Here is a 12,715-nt window from a genome sequence, read left to right as displayed (position 1 = left end):
ATTTATTTTGTGAGAGAAAGAGAGGGCAAGTTGGGGGGGGGTGGACAGAGAGCATTTCAAGCAGCCTCTGCGCTGTCAGCAGAGCCCGATGTGAGGCTCAGTTGCAAGAACCCTGAGATCAAGAGTTGGATGCTTAACCGACTGAGCCACCCAGGTGCCCCTCTTCATTTCTAATAAGCACCCAGGTGATGCCCATGCTACTCGACCCTGTACCTCACTTGGAATAGGTCATAAGGTCCATGAGGGCAATGCCCATGCCTGTCTTGTTCATGGTTGAATTCCTAGCACCTGGCACATAGTAGCTACTCAATAAACATTTACTAAGTGAATGAAAAAAACAAATATCTGGCACCTACCCTGTGCTGTGTCTCCCCATATATCTCCTCTAATCCGCATTGCAAATCTGAGAGGTAAGGGGACGGTGAATCCCTGAGTCAGGCCTTATTTCTTTTATGTATGTGTTAATAAACACATACAGTCTACCTATGTGTCAGGCATAGTTCTAATTTCCAAATATTAATCCATTTAATCCTTTTATTGGCCAAATGAGGAAAACACTGTTATTATGCCCATTATACAGAGGGGGAAGTTGAGGCTCAGAGAGTTTAGCTTGGCTAGGGTCACACAGTAAGAGATGGATTTGAGATCTGAAGGCTGCCCAGTGTCCTTCCAGATCCAGCTTTATTATTTTTTTTTAAATTTTTTTTTCAACGTTTATTTATTTATTTTTGGGACAGAGAGAGACAGAGCATGAACGGGGGAGGGGCAGAGAGAGAGGGAGACACAGAATTGGAAACAGGCTCCAGGCTCCGAGCCATCAGCCCAGAGCCCGACGCGGGGCTCGAACTCACGGACCGCGAGATCGTGACCTGGCTGAAGTCGGCCGCTTAACCGACTGCGCCACCCAGGCGCCCCCAGATCCAGCTTTAAAGAAGATCTCATGAGGGAAGCGTGGGGCAGAGGACATGAATTGCTCTGTCCTACGACACCCATACCCTTGACACAGGAAGCTCTCCGAATTGCCTGGCTGGGAGGAAGGGTCTTGGAGGAGGGGTACAGAATCCCCTCAGCCCTGCCCCCAGCTCCACCCTGCTTGCAGGTCCAATCTCCTGGGCAACCGCTTCACCGTCTTTGACAACGGGCAGAACCCGCACCGCGGAGGAGGCAGCACTGATGTGGGGCGCCTTCGGCAGGAGCTGGCAGCTGTGATCTATGTGAGAACTCGGCCTGGGCCCCCTGGCAGCACCCTCCCCTTTGCAGGGGCCGACCTGACAGGTGTGTCCCTCCCAGGAAACCAACGTGTTGGGCTTCCGAGGTCCCCGGCGCATGACGGTCATCATCCCAGGCATGAATACGGAGAACGAGAGGGTCCCCATCCGGCCGCGAAATGTGAGCCCAGCACCTCCCTGACACCTCTCCCTGAGGGTCCTACTCCCATGTGACCCACCCATGACCCACTCCTGGGGAGCTGGGGGGGGTGGGGGCTCAGCTTGCCCACACCCAACTTCCGGAGCACACTCATCACCCTGTGTCACAAATTCATTCTGGAAACTTGTGGAATGAATTCAGGGGTTTCGTCATTGAATTCACAGAAACAAATGCAATGAGGACTTTTTTTCCAGTTTACCCCAGACCATCCATTCATATATTCATTCAACACATGTATATTGAGTGCTGAGGATTATTCTAGGAAACTGGAAGATGTCAGTGAATAAAACAAAGATCTGACCTCATGAAGCCGGCATCCTAGTGGAGGAGACGGACAGTAGACAATAATTGTGATAAGCAAAAAAATTGCATAGTACGTTAGAAGGCGATAAGTGGTATGGGAAAAAAAAGAAAACATCAAACAGGAGAAGAGAGATGTGCGTGCGTGTCCCATATTAAATACGGTGGTCAGAGTAGGCCTCACTGAGAAGGTGACATTTAAGCAAAGACCTGAAGGAGGTGAGGGAGCAAGCCTGTGGATATCTGGGGAAAGAGCATCCAGGCAGTGGGAAGAGCCAGTGCAAAGGCCCTGAGGCAGAGTGGTGCCTGGTGGGTTTGAGGTGAGAGGTGAGAGTGAGGGGTAGATTGGACCTGTACAACTGGTTTCTACCCCTGGGAGAAACAGGAAGCCACAGCAGGGTTCTCAGGAGTGACATGATTTGACTTTTATTTTAAAAAGCAAAGGTTGCTTGTTTTCGTGTGTGTATGTGTGTGTGTGAGGGAGAGGGTAAGATGGAGAGATAGGACATCTAGGTGGCCTCCTTAGGTGTCAGTCCCTTGCTCCGCTGCCTTAGCACTGCAAGTCAGTGAGCCCAAGGTTTCACAGACAGGCGGACTGGCATGCTCCATGCTCTTAGTCAAGTCACTTTACTCATTTACAATGAAAAATCACAGCCACCAGCTGATCACGCATCCTTCCCTGCTGGAAAGTCACACCGTATTGACTTTCCATGGGGCACGAGGCATGTAGGGTCCCACAGTTACTCCTTCCATGCCTGGAACAAACACACAAATGCTCCAGAGGCAGTGCGTCCTGAGCATGTTTGGGCTTCGTAAGAACCACCCTGTGCTGCTTTAGGTAACTCTTTTCCGTTTCACAATTCATTCATTCTATGATCATTCATTAAAGCCAGGCACCGAGGATCCAAAATCGACACAACAGTTACCATCAGAACCATGATATTTACTGAGCATTTATTCTGTGCCAGGAACTGATCTGAATAACATTCCATGCACTATTAACTTATTTAATCCTCACAATACTCTGTTGTGAGGGAAACTGAGGCACAGGGACATTAAACGATTATACCCGCCCTTAGAGTATCTAATGTTGTCCATTAGAGTACAGTGGGAGAAACCATAAAAGCAAGGTGTCACGGAGACTCACAGCTAAGACATCTAAATCAGACATGGGGTCAGGAAGGCTTCGGGGAGGACATGATCTTGAGGGGACTCACTCTAAGCCATGAATGTGACTCAGGAAACTCGGGAAAGAAATATTTCAAGAGCACTATCATATAGACACCATTCCTTCCTTCAAGAAACTCTCTTCCAGGACATCTTAACTGTTTACCTGTCTCCGCAAGCGCCACTGTGAGCTCCTGGTGGGTCCCAGAATGTCTGGTTCATCCTTGTAATCAGGTACCAGCATGTGGCCATTCCTCAGACCCCTTGGGTATCCACAGCCCAGAGCACCTGCTGTGTGCCCGATGCTACTTTCCATTTTCCAATCCTCCGCTTTGGCATCCCACAGCAAAACCCCGTTCTCACAGATGTAGCCCATGCCCACAAGGACACCACAGAGACCAAAGGTGCTCTCAAGGATCCCCTGAACGGATGTTGATATCCAGGCTGCACGCTAACACAGACACGCAAAGGCGTGCTCAGGTTCCTAGGCCCCTTCCCCTCGGTCCCGAGATAACTCGGCCCCCTCTAACCGCCCTCTTCCTAATTCTCCCCCTGGCACCCCAGACCAGCGATGGGTTGCTGGTGCGCTGGCAAAACAAGACCCTGGAGAGCCTCATCGAGCTGCACAACAAGCCCCCCATCTGGAATGAAGACAGCGGCTCCTACACCCTCAACTTCCAAGGCCGAGTCACACAAGCCTCCGTCAAGAACTTCCAGATCATTCACGCCGATGACCGTGAGTGTCGGAGGGCCCGAGCCACCACCTCCAGAATCCCAACCCTCACTGAGGCCCTTTCCCCACCATCCCTCTTGCGTGCACGTGCACGCTTGCGTGCTCTCACTCTCTCGCTGCACCCCCCCCCCCCCCCGCAGCTGTCCTTTATTGCTGGAGCCAGAACAACTGACACCCTGCTCCCAGGAGCCTCAGATATTCCAAGCAGGTGTCTTGGGGCTCATTGTTCCAGGCCTTCTTTCTAGCATTGACCAGAGCCTGGGGTAGATACTGGGATACCCGGGGTAAGAGAAACTGTGTTGAAGGGAGAATTAATCTGCTGGAGTTTGAAAACCACTGACAGCGCAACGTCTATGTGGTCAAAGATGGTGCTGAGGCTCAGAGAGGGCAGCGCCTTCCCCAAAGGCAGCAACTCCAGGAGGTTCCACTGGCCATCGAAACTTATTTCAAAAACACTTGCACAGTGCTTTCCATGTGCTAGGCACTGTTCTCTGGACTTTACAGATACTGAATCATTAAATCTTTTCAATAACCCTGTGAGGAAGGTATTTTTGTCGCTATTTGGCAGATGAGAAAACTGAGGCACAGAGAGGTTAAGTAACTTCCCCAAGGTCATAAAGCAATTAAGAGGTAGAGCTGGCTTGAGAACGCAGGTGGTCTGGCTCCAGAGCCCCAGCTCCTAACCCCTTCAGGATGGCTGCCTTGTAGGGGTAGGGAATATTAATCAAGCATTTCTGAATGCCTGCTCTATTGTCCTCTCTCAAGTAAGGTCAAAGGCCTGGCCTCGAGGAATTAGGGAAAAAAGATATGCCCAGAAAACACAATTAAGTACAAATGTCCCTGTTACAAGCCTGGGGAGAAGTTCCCACTAGGGTTAAGGAAGTTTGGGGATGGAAAGATATTCTCCCAAGGGACACCAAGGTTCCCAGGATTGGCTACCATTGAGCAACTTCTCCATCCCCCACTCCATCCTAGGGATGGTTCCCCAGTGTCACCTGTCCCAAGGCCTTGGAAAACTGCTCTCCAGATCACATTTCTGGTGGAGCCTGGTCTGCAGAGATCAGGGGTATTTTTAGCAACTTCCTGTCTCTATGGATGCTGGGGGAGGTGTTGGGACTAGGGTTGGGAACCTGGACCAGATATGGGATGGGGTTGAGTGGAGCCACTGGATAAGGAAGGATTCAGGGGGCTAGTTAAGAGATAGAGCCTGGCAGTCTAAGATGGAACTTGGTGTCTGGGGATGGGAAGAAGGAATGAGGCCAGAGACAATGGAAAGAAAAGGATTCTAGGCTTGGGGAAGTGTGACAGGTTCCTATATTTAAGTGCCTGTCATACACATAGCCCTAGGTGGCAGAAGATAAGGCAGGGTCCCTGCCCTCAGGGGCTTGCAGTCAGTCAGAAGTCTGGTAAACCGGCAGGTGGGACTGGTTGGGCCAGATAAGAAGGGGTGGATGGGTGGAGGGGTGAATACTTGAGAGGGTGGCTGAGGATTAGTGTTCCAATACAAGGGAGGGGAACTGTTCCCAGTGTTGAGGGGGCTGTCTGCCAGGAATGGGAACCCAGGAGGTCGTGGGCCACCCCACCCCTGTCTGTGTCCACAGCCGACTACATTGTACTGCAGTTCGGCCGCGTGGCCGAGGACGCCTTCACCCTAGACTACCGGTACCCGCTGTGCGCCCTGCAGGCCTTCGCCATCGCCCTCTCCAGTTTCGATGGGAAGCTGGCCTGCGAATGACCCCAGCAGCCCCCAGCGCCCTCCAAGGGTGGGGGAAAGGATTCAGTGGAGGGTTGCAGTGTCTATTCACCAAAGCCCCCACTGAAGACTCCTCTCTTGTCGGGGGCTGACCCCTCACTGTCTCTGAGTGACCTCCATCCACTCTCCAGCCTGGCACAGGCCGAGGCAGGGGAGGAGCTCAGACGGCGGTCCGACAGAGATGAAGAACATCTGGAGTTGGGAGCCACACATCTGGTCGCGGAGCTAGCCTGCGCCGCTTCACCAGCCGCCCCCCTTCCCCGCCCCGCGCCCCAGTCACTTCCTGTCCAGGAGCAGTAGTCAGTGTTGTTTTAACCCCCTCCGGGATCGTACTAGGGCTCCGCGGAGAGGGGCGGGTTCCGAGGAGGGGGTAGGTGATGGGGGACGAAGACCGGGTACCCACGTCCCCAATAAAGCCGCGTCCCAGGCCCAGCGAGCAGTGGTTCTTCAGCGCGTGCCGAGAATTGGGCGGCGGGAGGGGTCCGGAGCGCGGGAGAGGTCCGGAGGGCGGGCTGGAGGCCTCCCTCCCCACACCCCCACCCCGCTCCCGCCCAGGCCCGGGGCACTCCCGCGTCCCCTCCCCCGCGCCCAGCGCCGGTCCTACCGAAACTCGGCGGGCTCGTAGTGTCGAGACGCCCCCCGCGGGGGCCCCGGGACGAGAGGGAGGGCCCCGGAGGTCCAGGAAGAGGGGGAAAGGGAGAAATTCGAGAAACAAGCCTCTCGGGGAGAACCAGACAAACCGGGTCCGGGCATGGAGGGCGCAGTCGCCAGGGCGGGGCGGGGTCTGGGGCCCCGGGAATTGGGGGCGGGCTCTCGGGCCGGAGAGGGCGCTCCGCCTCGGCAGCTCCGGACTCGTGGGAGGGAGGGGGGGGGTGCGGGTAGGGAGCCCTGAGGCCCGTGCGCTTCGGCCCCCCGGGGCTCCTCGTGACGCGGCACCCCGACGGGAGTCCAGCCGGCTAGGCGGGAGCTCCGCCCTCGGCCCCGCCTAGCCCCGAGCCCCAAATTGCGGTGGGGTCCTGGGGAGGTGGGGTAAGGCCCGGCGTGCAGGGAGAAGTTGGGAGCGTGGCACTGGCAGGCGGGGAGCGAAGCGCCTAGGCGCGGGAAGGCCGGGAACAGCCACAGGTCGCGAAGCCATGGGGTGGGCAGCCCGAGCGCCGACTGGGGGCGGCCCCGCGCGGCCCGGCCCCGCCCCTCCCGGTCGGTGCCCGCCCCCCTGCGCGCCCCGCCCCCTCCTTCCCCGCAGCCCCCACCCCCCGCCCCGGCTCCTCAACACAAACTTTCCGTCCCGCTCGCTCCCTCCTCCGCGCCCGGCGCCTCCCGCTCCGGCCCGGCTCATTCCGCACATTCCGGCCAGCCCCCTCCCCAAGACCCCCCTTCCCCGGCCCCCCTCTCAGCTTTTTCGGGCCCGGCGGAGCGGCCCGGCCGGAGCGCCCCCCCGAGCTCGGACCAGGTAAGCCGGGAGGACGCCGGGAAGAGGCCGTACTGGGAGAGGTGGTTTGGTTGGCTGGTTCTGGATTGGGGGGGCACTCGCGGGGGGCTAGATCCCCGAGCTATTGTCCAGCTTGAGCCTGAGCCCCGGATCTGGGTGCCGGGAAGTTTAGAGGGAAGGGGGGGAAAAAGCTCTCCGGGAAGCCCCGCCCACCCCTCCCACCCCTACCCCCCTCCCCCCGCGACCCGGACGAGGTGGTTGGGGGAGGTCGGGGAACCGGGAGATTGTCTCCGGTGCCTTCGTCTGTCCCACCGTCCGAGTATGGGGTGCCAAGGCAGGGGTCTTGGGGGCGCACGGTTCGGGGGCCCTGCCACTGGGGAGCTCGTACCCAGGACTCCCAGTCCCGGGCCCCGCCGCCCTTTGGACTCCCGGCTCGCGCTCTCTCCGAGCCCGCCCGGCTCCAGCTCCACGCAGGCCTCGGGCCCGGCCTCCCGGCGTCCAGGCCGGCTCCTGCGCGCGGTGCCTGCCTGTGGCTGCGCTGGATTGTGGAGGGTGACTGGGAGCAGAGCTGCGCGCCCTGGGCGTGTGCCCCCTGAGAGGCAGGGGCTTAAGCTCCGTCCAGTTCTGCCCCAGTGGGTGGGGGTTCGGAGTTCCAGACCAGGGCTCTAAGAGCCTGGCTCCAAAGGGGGCTGGTTTTGGGGCCTTATTTTCGCTACACTTCCTCAGAGCCTTGTTTAGACTTTAGAGGGTTTGAAGGAGGTTTGTTCTCCCCCCTCCCTCCCTCCCCACCACCATTGTCTGTCATGCCCTTTACTCCTGCCTGGGGAGGAAAGGTCAGGAGTGCCTGTCTGCATTTGGTTTTCAGCTAGCCAGGCCCCGGGAAAGTGTCATTGAGACCCCACTCTGTCACCTTTTTGGGAGAGAGGCCCTGATCCAGGGCTCAGAGATTCTTTCTGGACAAGAGAGAATGAGGCCTTGAGGGAGGGCTTCTCAGGGGGCACCTCCCTCTGTGCTTTCTCTCTCTCCAGGTAGAGGCAGAACCAGGTCAGGCCTGGACTTGTAGTCCAGGAAAGCAGGGGATGGGGGTAGGGACTGGACACAGCTCTAGGGGCTGGTGCCCATGGCGGCTCTGTGTATCCCATCTCTTGTGGCTGGTTCTGTGTATACATGTTCCACCCCAGTGCAGGGGGCGAGGACACCTCCTTGGTTAGCATGTTGGGGACAGCCTGGGACAAGGAGAATATCCAAAGACCCCAAAAGTTGGAGATGTGGGAGAATTATGTTCTCCTCCCTTCCAGATTCTTGTAGCTCCTTTTCCAAGAACTGCCCCCCCCCCCCCACCAGGAGGGTGTCACTTCAGGACATGGTTCTATGGTCTTCTGGATCCCTGCTCGCCCTGTGGGTAGGGGATGGACAGATGTATCTTCTAGGAATAGGCTGTCAGGTGAGGGTGACTTCAGGGGCCCTGATGCCCCCTCTTCAGGGAGAGGTTAAGAACCAATTGGATTCTCAACCTCATGAGCCTTTCTCCCACCCCCCTAAGGGAGGGAACAATAATTAATGCTAATTAGCGTATTTGGACTGGGGAATGGCTCAGTGGGATGGTCAGTGATTGGCAGGACAGAGCTGTGTGTGTGTGTGTGTGTGTGTGTGTGTGTGTGTGTGTGTGTCTGTGTCTGCATCCTGGTCTGTGCTCCCACCCTCACCCTCAGGTTTGTAGACCCTGTGCATTCTGCCAGTTGAGGAAATATTAAAATGAGAAGGGGATATCTCAAAGAGAAGGTCAAGGAACTAGAGATCTGGTCCCAGCTGGGCTTTTAACCACCTGTGTCATCTGGGCCCTCAGTTTCCCTGCTCAGAATAAATGACTTCTCAGGTCCCTTATCTTTGAGCGCCTTCCAGAGTCCCAGCCTCCTAGTCAGCTGGCCTGCCTTCTCCTTCCATTATGGGACGTGAACCTGGTGAGGTCTGGAGAGGTGAGTGGGTGATCCAGTGGCCTAAGGAAGAAGGTGAGGACAAACCAGGGGGTGACTGAGGAGTATGTAAACCAGGGGAGTACGGCTGAAAGGGTTGCAGGCAGCAGACAGCAAGGGACAGGGAAGCCAGGCAGAGCTGAGGAAACTTGTCCTCTGAAGTGGCCCTGGGGTCTGGCAAGGCTGGCCAGGGTGAATTGTGTTGAGAGGTCACTTGGATGGCCTGCCCCTCAGCCAGATTCCTGGACCCCACTAGGGGCTCGGGGCAGAAGCTGGAAGGGAACAGAAGCTACCAGTACCCCCTACCTCGTCACTTACGAAGGGATGAGAAGCTGAAGAGTCCACCCACAGTGAGGAGAGGGGAAGGGATCTGGGGTGCCAGACCCCAAGGAGCCAGGGAGCCGTGAGGGCTATTAATGCTGCAGCTTAAGAGCTGTGGAGGAAGCTAGGAGGTCACAGCCTCTTCTTCCCACGTGGGGGCTGCAGAAGCTGTGGGGTTGGAGGGGTGGTCTTGAGGAACCAGGTCTCCATGGGCCTGTGGGGCAGCCCTGGGGCCATGGCGGGAACTTCTGTGGTCAGAGGTCAGCAGATCACATTCGGGCCTGTCCTCAAGGCCTTGCCCTGGCCTCACCTCTCTCCTGGTGTTGTGCCAGCCTAGGCTTGTCTGCAGGAGGTGTGCTGCCCCTCAGAGGAGGACCCGAGAGGGGAAAGGACTTCTTTGCCTGTCCTCTAAGGGTCCCGCAGAAGGCCGGAGGCCAGAGAATCCTCTCAGGCCACGGGTCTCCCTAAAGCCTCAGCCCTTGAGGTTTCCTAGAGTGCTGATTGTTTCCTGTGCTCCCTGCCAGTCCCAAAAGGACAGGAAGTGATAGAGGGAAATGAGAGTGCAGCCATGTGTGACGCTGGACGTGTGTGAGAGAGAGGCCGAGTGGGACATTCTGTGTGGGTGACACTGCGTGTGCGGGGGGTGTGCGTGTGACAGAACCGGCTAAAACCAGCTTGCGGGACTGCATGTGAGGCTGCGCTTGTATGCGAGGGAAGCCTTACGTGACATTGCCCGTGACTTTGTAACACTCGTGTGAGTGACCGACACCGTGTGTATGTGGGAGCCACCATGAACGACAGGCTCAGCGTGTGTGTGAAAGAAAGCCATGCACGCGGTCTCTGTGTGTGAGTGGCCATCATGGGGGACGTGTTTTTATGGAAGACCCAACAATGTGAGCCTCTGTCTGACACCGGATGGGATCCTGATGCTCGGAATACATGAGGGACGCTGTGATTGTTTGATGCCGTGTGTGTGTGTGTGTGTGTGTGTGTGTGTGTGTGTGTGTGATAAGCAGAATGAGCCACCTGCGTGATGTGTGATGCAGTGGTGTGACTACGTGTGTGTGGGTGTGAACAGCATACGAAGGAGCCTCAGGTGTGTAGGAACTCTGATAGGCTGTGTGTGCCACTCTTCGTGACACATGATGAAAACTAGGACAGGACGTGGTGTGTGTGAGGAGAAGCCATCCTGACACGGTGCTGAGCGGCCGTCGTGATAAGGGGGTGGGAAAGAGGCGTGTAGGTGAACCAGAGCTCCAGACCCTGCCCGGGCAGCGCCGCGTGGCACGGGAATCGTGGGGCGTGACTGAGGCGGCCTCTGTGGCTGGGCGCTATCTGAGGTTGCTTGGGACCATAGAACAGTGTGGGTGACAACTGTCAGGGCTGTGCCAGGCACACCCCGGGTACCGTGTGTGATGAACTTGAGGGCCTGGGACCCTGATTCGTGGGGCGTCCGCATGGAGGAGCGTGAAAAAGATAACTGTCCGAAACAAAGAAGGAAAGTTCGTAAATGCCGCTGAATGGGGACTTAAAAATGGTTAAAATGGTAAATGTGATGTTATGTATGGGTTACCACAGTAGAAAGTTTAAAAAGAAACAAAGGCTAGACACGCAGGTAACAGTGACTGTGCGGGACAGTGGCTGGCGGGGGTGGGGGGGGGGGTTGGACAAGTATGCGCGTGAGAGAGGAGGACCACGAGGAAGCCTGTGTGCGTTTATAGAGGACACTGTGACTCTCATAGTGGGGGGATTGACTGAGGGACTGGTGGCAGCTCAGTGCGTGACGTCACGTGACACAGGGTACCAGGGGCCTGGGTGCAGGCAGGCTGAGGCGGGCCGTGGGCATGTGAATGGAGAACTGGGAAACCCACTTGCCCAAGCTACCCATTGGCTGCCTCCCTGCCCCTACCCACCAGCTGGATTCCTGGTCTTCGCTGCAGTGGGACAAGATGAGGAGACAGGGATGCCTGGCTGGCTCAGTCAGTGGGAGCATGTGACTCTCGATCTCGGGGGTCATGGGTTTGAGTCCCACGCTGGGCATCGAGATTACTTAGTTTAAAAAAAAAAAAAAAAAGATGAGACAGGACAGAGTCCCAGAGTAGGGGTGAAGGGAGGTCTGGTCACTGGGCCCCTTCTCTCTGCAGAGGTTTGAGGTCGCTGAGACTCTACCTCCCACTCCCCTACACGGGTGGGGGGGGCGCGCAGCGCTGGGACAGTGAGGATCAGCTTTGGGGAAGGAAGCCTGGGGGGCTGCTTACCCCCTCTGTACCCCAGGAAGCCTGTGCCCTGCGTAGTGGGGGTGGGTGTAGAGAGTCTTGATTCCCAAATTGGAAGCACATTAATAAGCCGGAGAGAGGGGAGGAGGCCTCCCCACCTCCCTCCTAGGGCTCTGCAAATTGCTTCCTCCTGTAAAAATCTGTACCCTACTCCAGGGAGGAGGGTACTCCCTCCCCAGCCTGGCAGGGTGTGGCCACTTGGCCGGGTCCCTCAGGGGTCCTTGTGCTGGAGGTGGGGGAGGCAGACACCATCCCCCTTCTGCCCCCTCTGCAGTCCCAACCGGGGCATGGCTACTTCTAGGGTGGGAGCTTCTGGCAGCTGGAGAACAGCTGGCCCCGCTGTGGGGGCGGGTGAGAAGGAAGCAGGGAAAGGCAGAGGGGGTGGGGAGGTTCCCTTAGCCCTCATCAACTGCCCTCCCATCCTCAACCCCCTGGCGGGTCAGCCCAGCCCAGGGTTGGGGGTGGGAGGTTGGGGGTGCAACTGTTGATTTCACTAAAATCCCTCTGCCTTTTGACCAATGTTCTCACTCCGAGTGAGAGCACGGGGAGGCCCTGTGGTCCCTGCAGAAGTGGACAGCGGCTGGCCCCTAATCCAGGAGGGTCACTGGGCTAGTTCGTCCTCCCAGTGGGGCTGGTATGGAAGGGAGGGGGCAGGGGGACGAGGGGACAACACCCACCGGCCTCGACTGGCCTTGTCTGAATCCCCAGTCAGGGCAGTCTGGGGGAGCTCTCTCCTCTCCTCGCTTGAAAGGGAGGTGTGGGCTGGGTGGTTTGGAGGCTGCGGGCCCCGTGGGGGTGGGGGCCTAGGGCCCGTGCGTGTGGCTACCCAGCTCTGGCCTCCCATCACTGGAGCTGTCCAGCCAGTTATTCCAGCAATCTGGCCCCAGGGTGGGGAGTGGGCAGCAGGGTGCCCCTTATCTCCCCCAGGGCCCCAAAGCCTGCTCACCCAGCCTCCTAGCTCCTAGCTCCCAGCTCCCATCCCTGCCACCACCAGAGGCACCTCTGACCTCTGAAGGCTGAGGGCCCCGAGACAGTGGAAGCAGGAATGGCTGGTCAGACTGGGGGTAAAGGCAGTGGGCCACAGCCTGCAGTAGTAAAGGGCCACTGCAGAGGGAGATAGGAGGTGGTCTCTAAGAGGGACGGAGCAGATGGGACAGGAGTGGGATGCCCTGGCCCTGGCCCTGTTGTGGCTTCCCTGCCCCTCCTTCCTTCTAGGTCTGTCCTGAACTCTGGGTCTTTCTGTTGCCGGCTCCTCCCCTCCCTCCCTGCCCGACTGTGTCTGAGTTTATTGATATTTCCCCTCCCTGCCTTTCTCACCACCACCACCCCACCCCT

At 57.5% G+C, this 12,715-nt stretch overlaps 2 protein-coding genes across 6 annotated transcripts in view; both read left to right on the top strand.

Moving 5' to 3' along the window:
• The window catches only part of TULP1 (TUB like protein 1), a 13,773-nt gene extending 7,960 nt beyond the window's left edge, over positions 1-5,813 (top strand). For all 5 annotated transcript variants that reach the window (XM_040473291.1, XM_040473294.1, XM_040473292.1 and 2 more), the window contains 4 exons: positions 1,100-1,214; positions 1,291-1,389; positions 3,460-3,631; positions 5,230-5,813. In XM_040473291.1, the coding sequence (XP_040329225.1) occupies positions 1,100-1,214; positions 1,291-1,389; positions 3,460-3,631; positions 5,230-5,363 (520 nt within the window). In that variant the 3' untranslated portion in view covers positions 5,364-5,813. The remainder of the gene's footprint in view (positions 1-1,099; positions 1,215-1,290; positions 1,390-3,459; positions 3,632-5,229) is intronic.
• Positions 5,814-6,626: 813 nt separating this feature from the next.
• TEAD3 (TEA domain transcription factor 3) overlaps positions 6,627-12,715 on the top strand; it is a gene marked incomplete at its 5' end in the record, with an annotated part of 23,362 nt that continues 17,273 nt past the window's right edge. The window contains one exon of the mRNA XM_040473114.1: positions 6,627-6,831. Coding sequence (XP_040329048.1) covers positions 6,627-6,831 — 205 coding nt within the window. The remainder of the gene's footprint in view (positions 6,832-12,715) is intronic.

The sequence above is a fragment of the Herpailurus yagouaroundi genome, unplaced genomic scaffold (genome assembly GCF_014898765.1).
Source record: "Herpailurus yagouaroundi ecotype Mexico unplaced genomic scaffold, PumYag 139, whole genome shotgun sequence".
Taxonomy (NCBI): Eukaryota; Metazoa; Chordata; class Mammalia; order Carnivora; family Felidae; genus Herpailurus; species Herpailurus yagouaroundi.
This window is presented reverse-complemented; position numbering and strand designations above follow the sequence as displayed.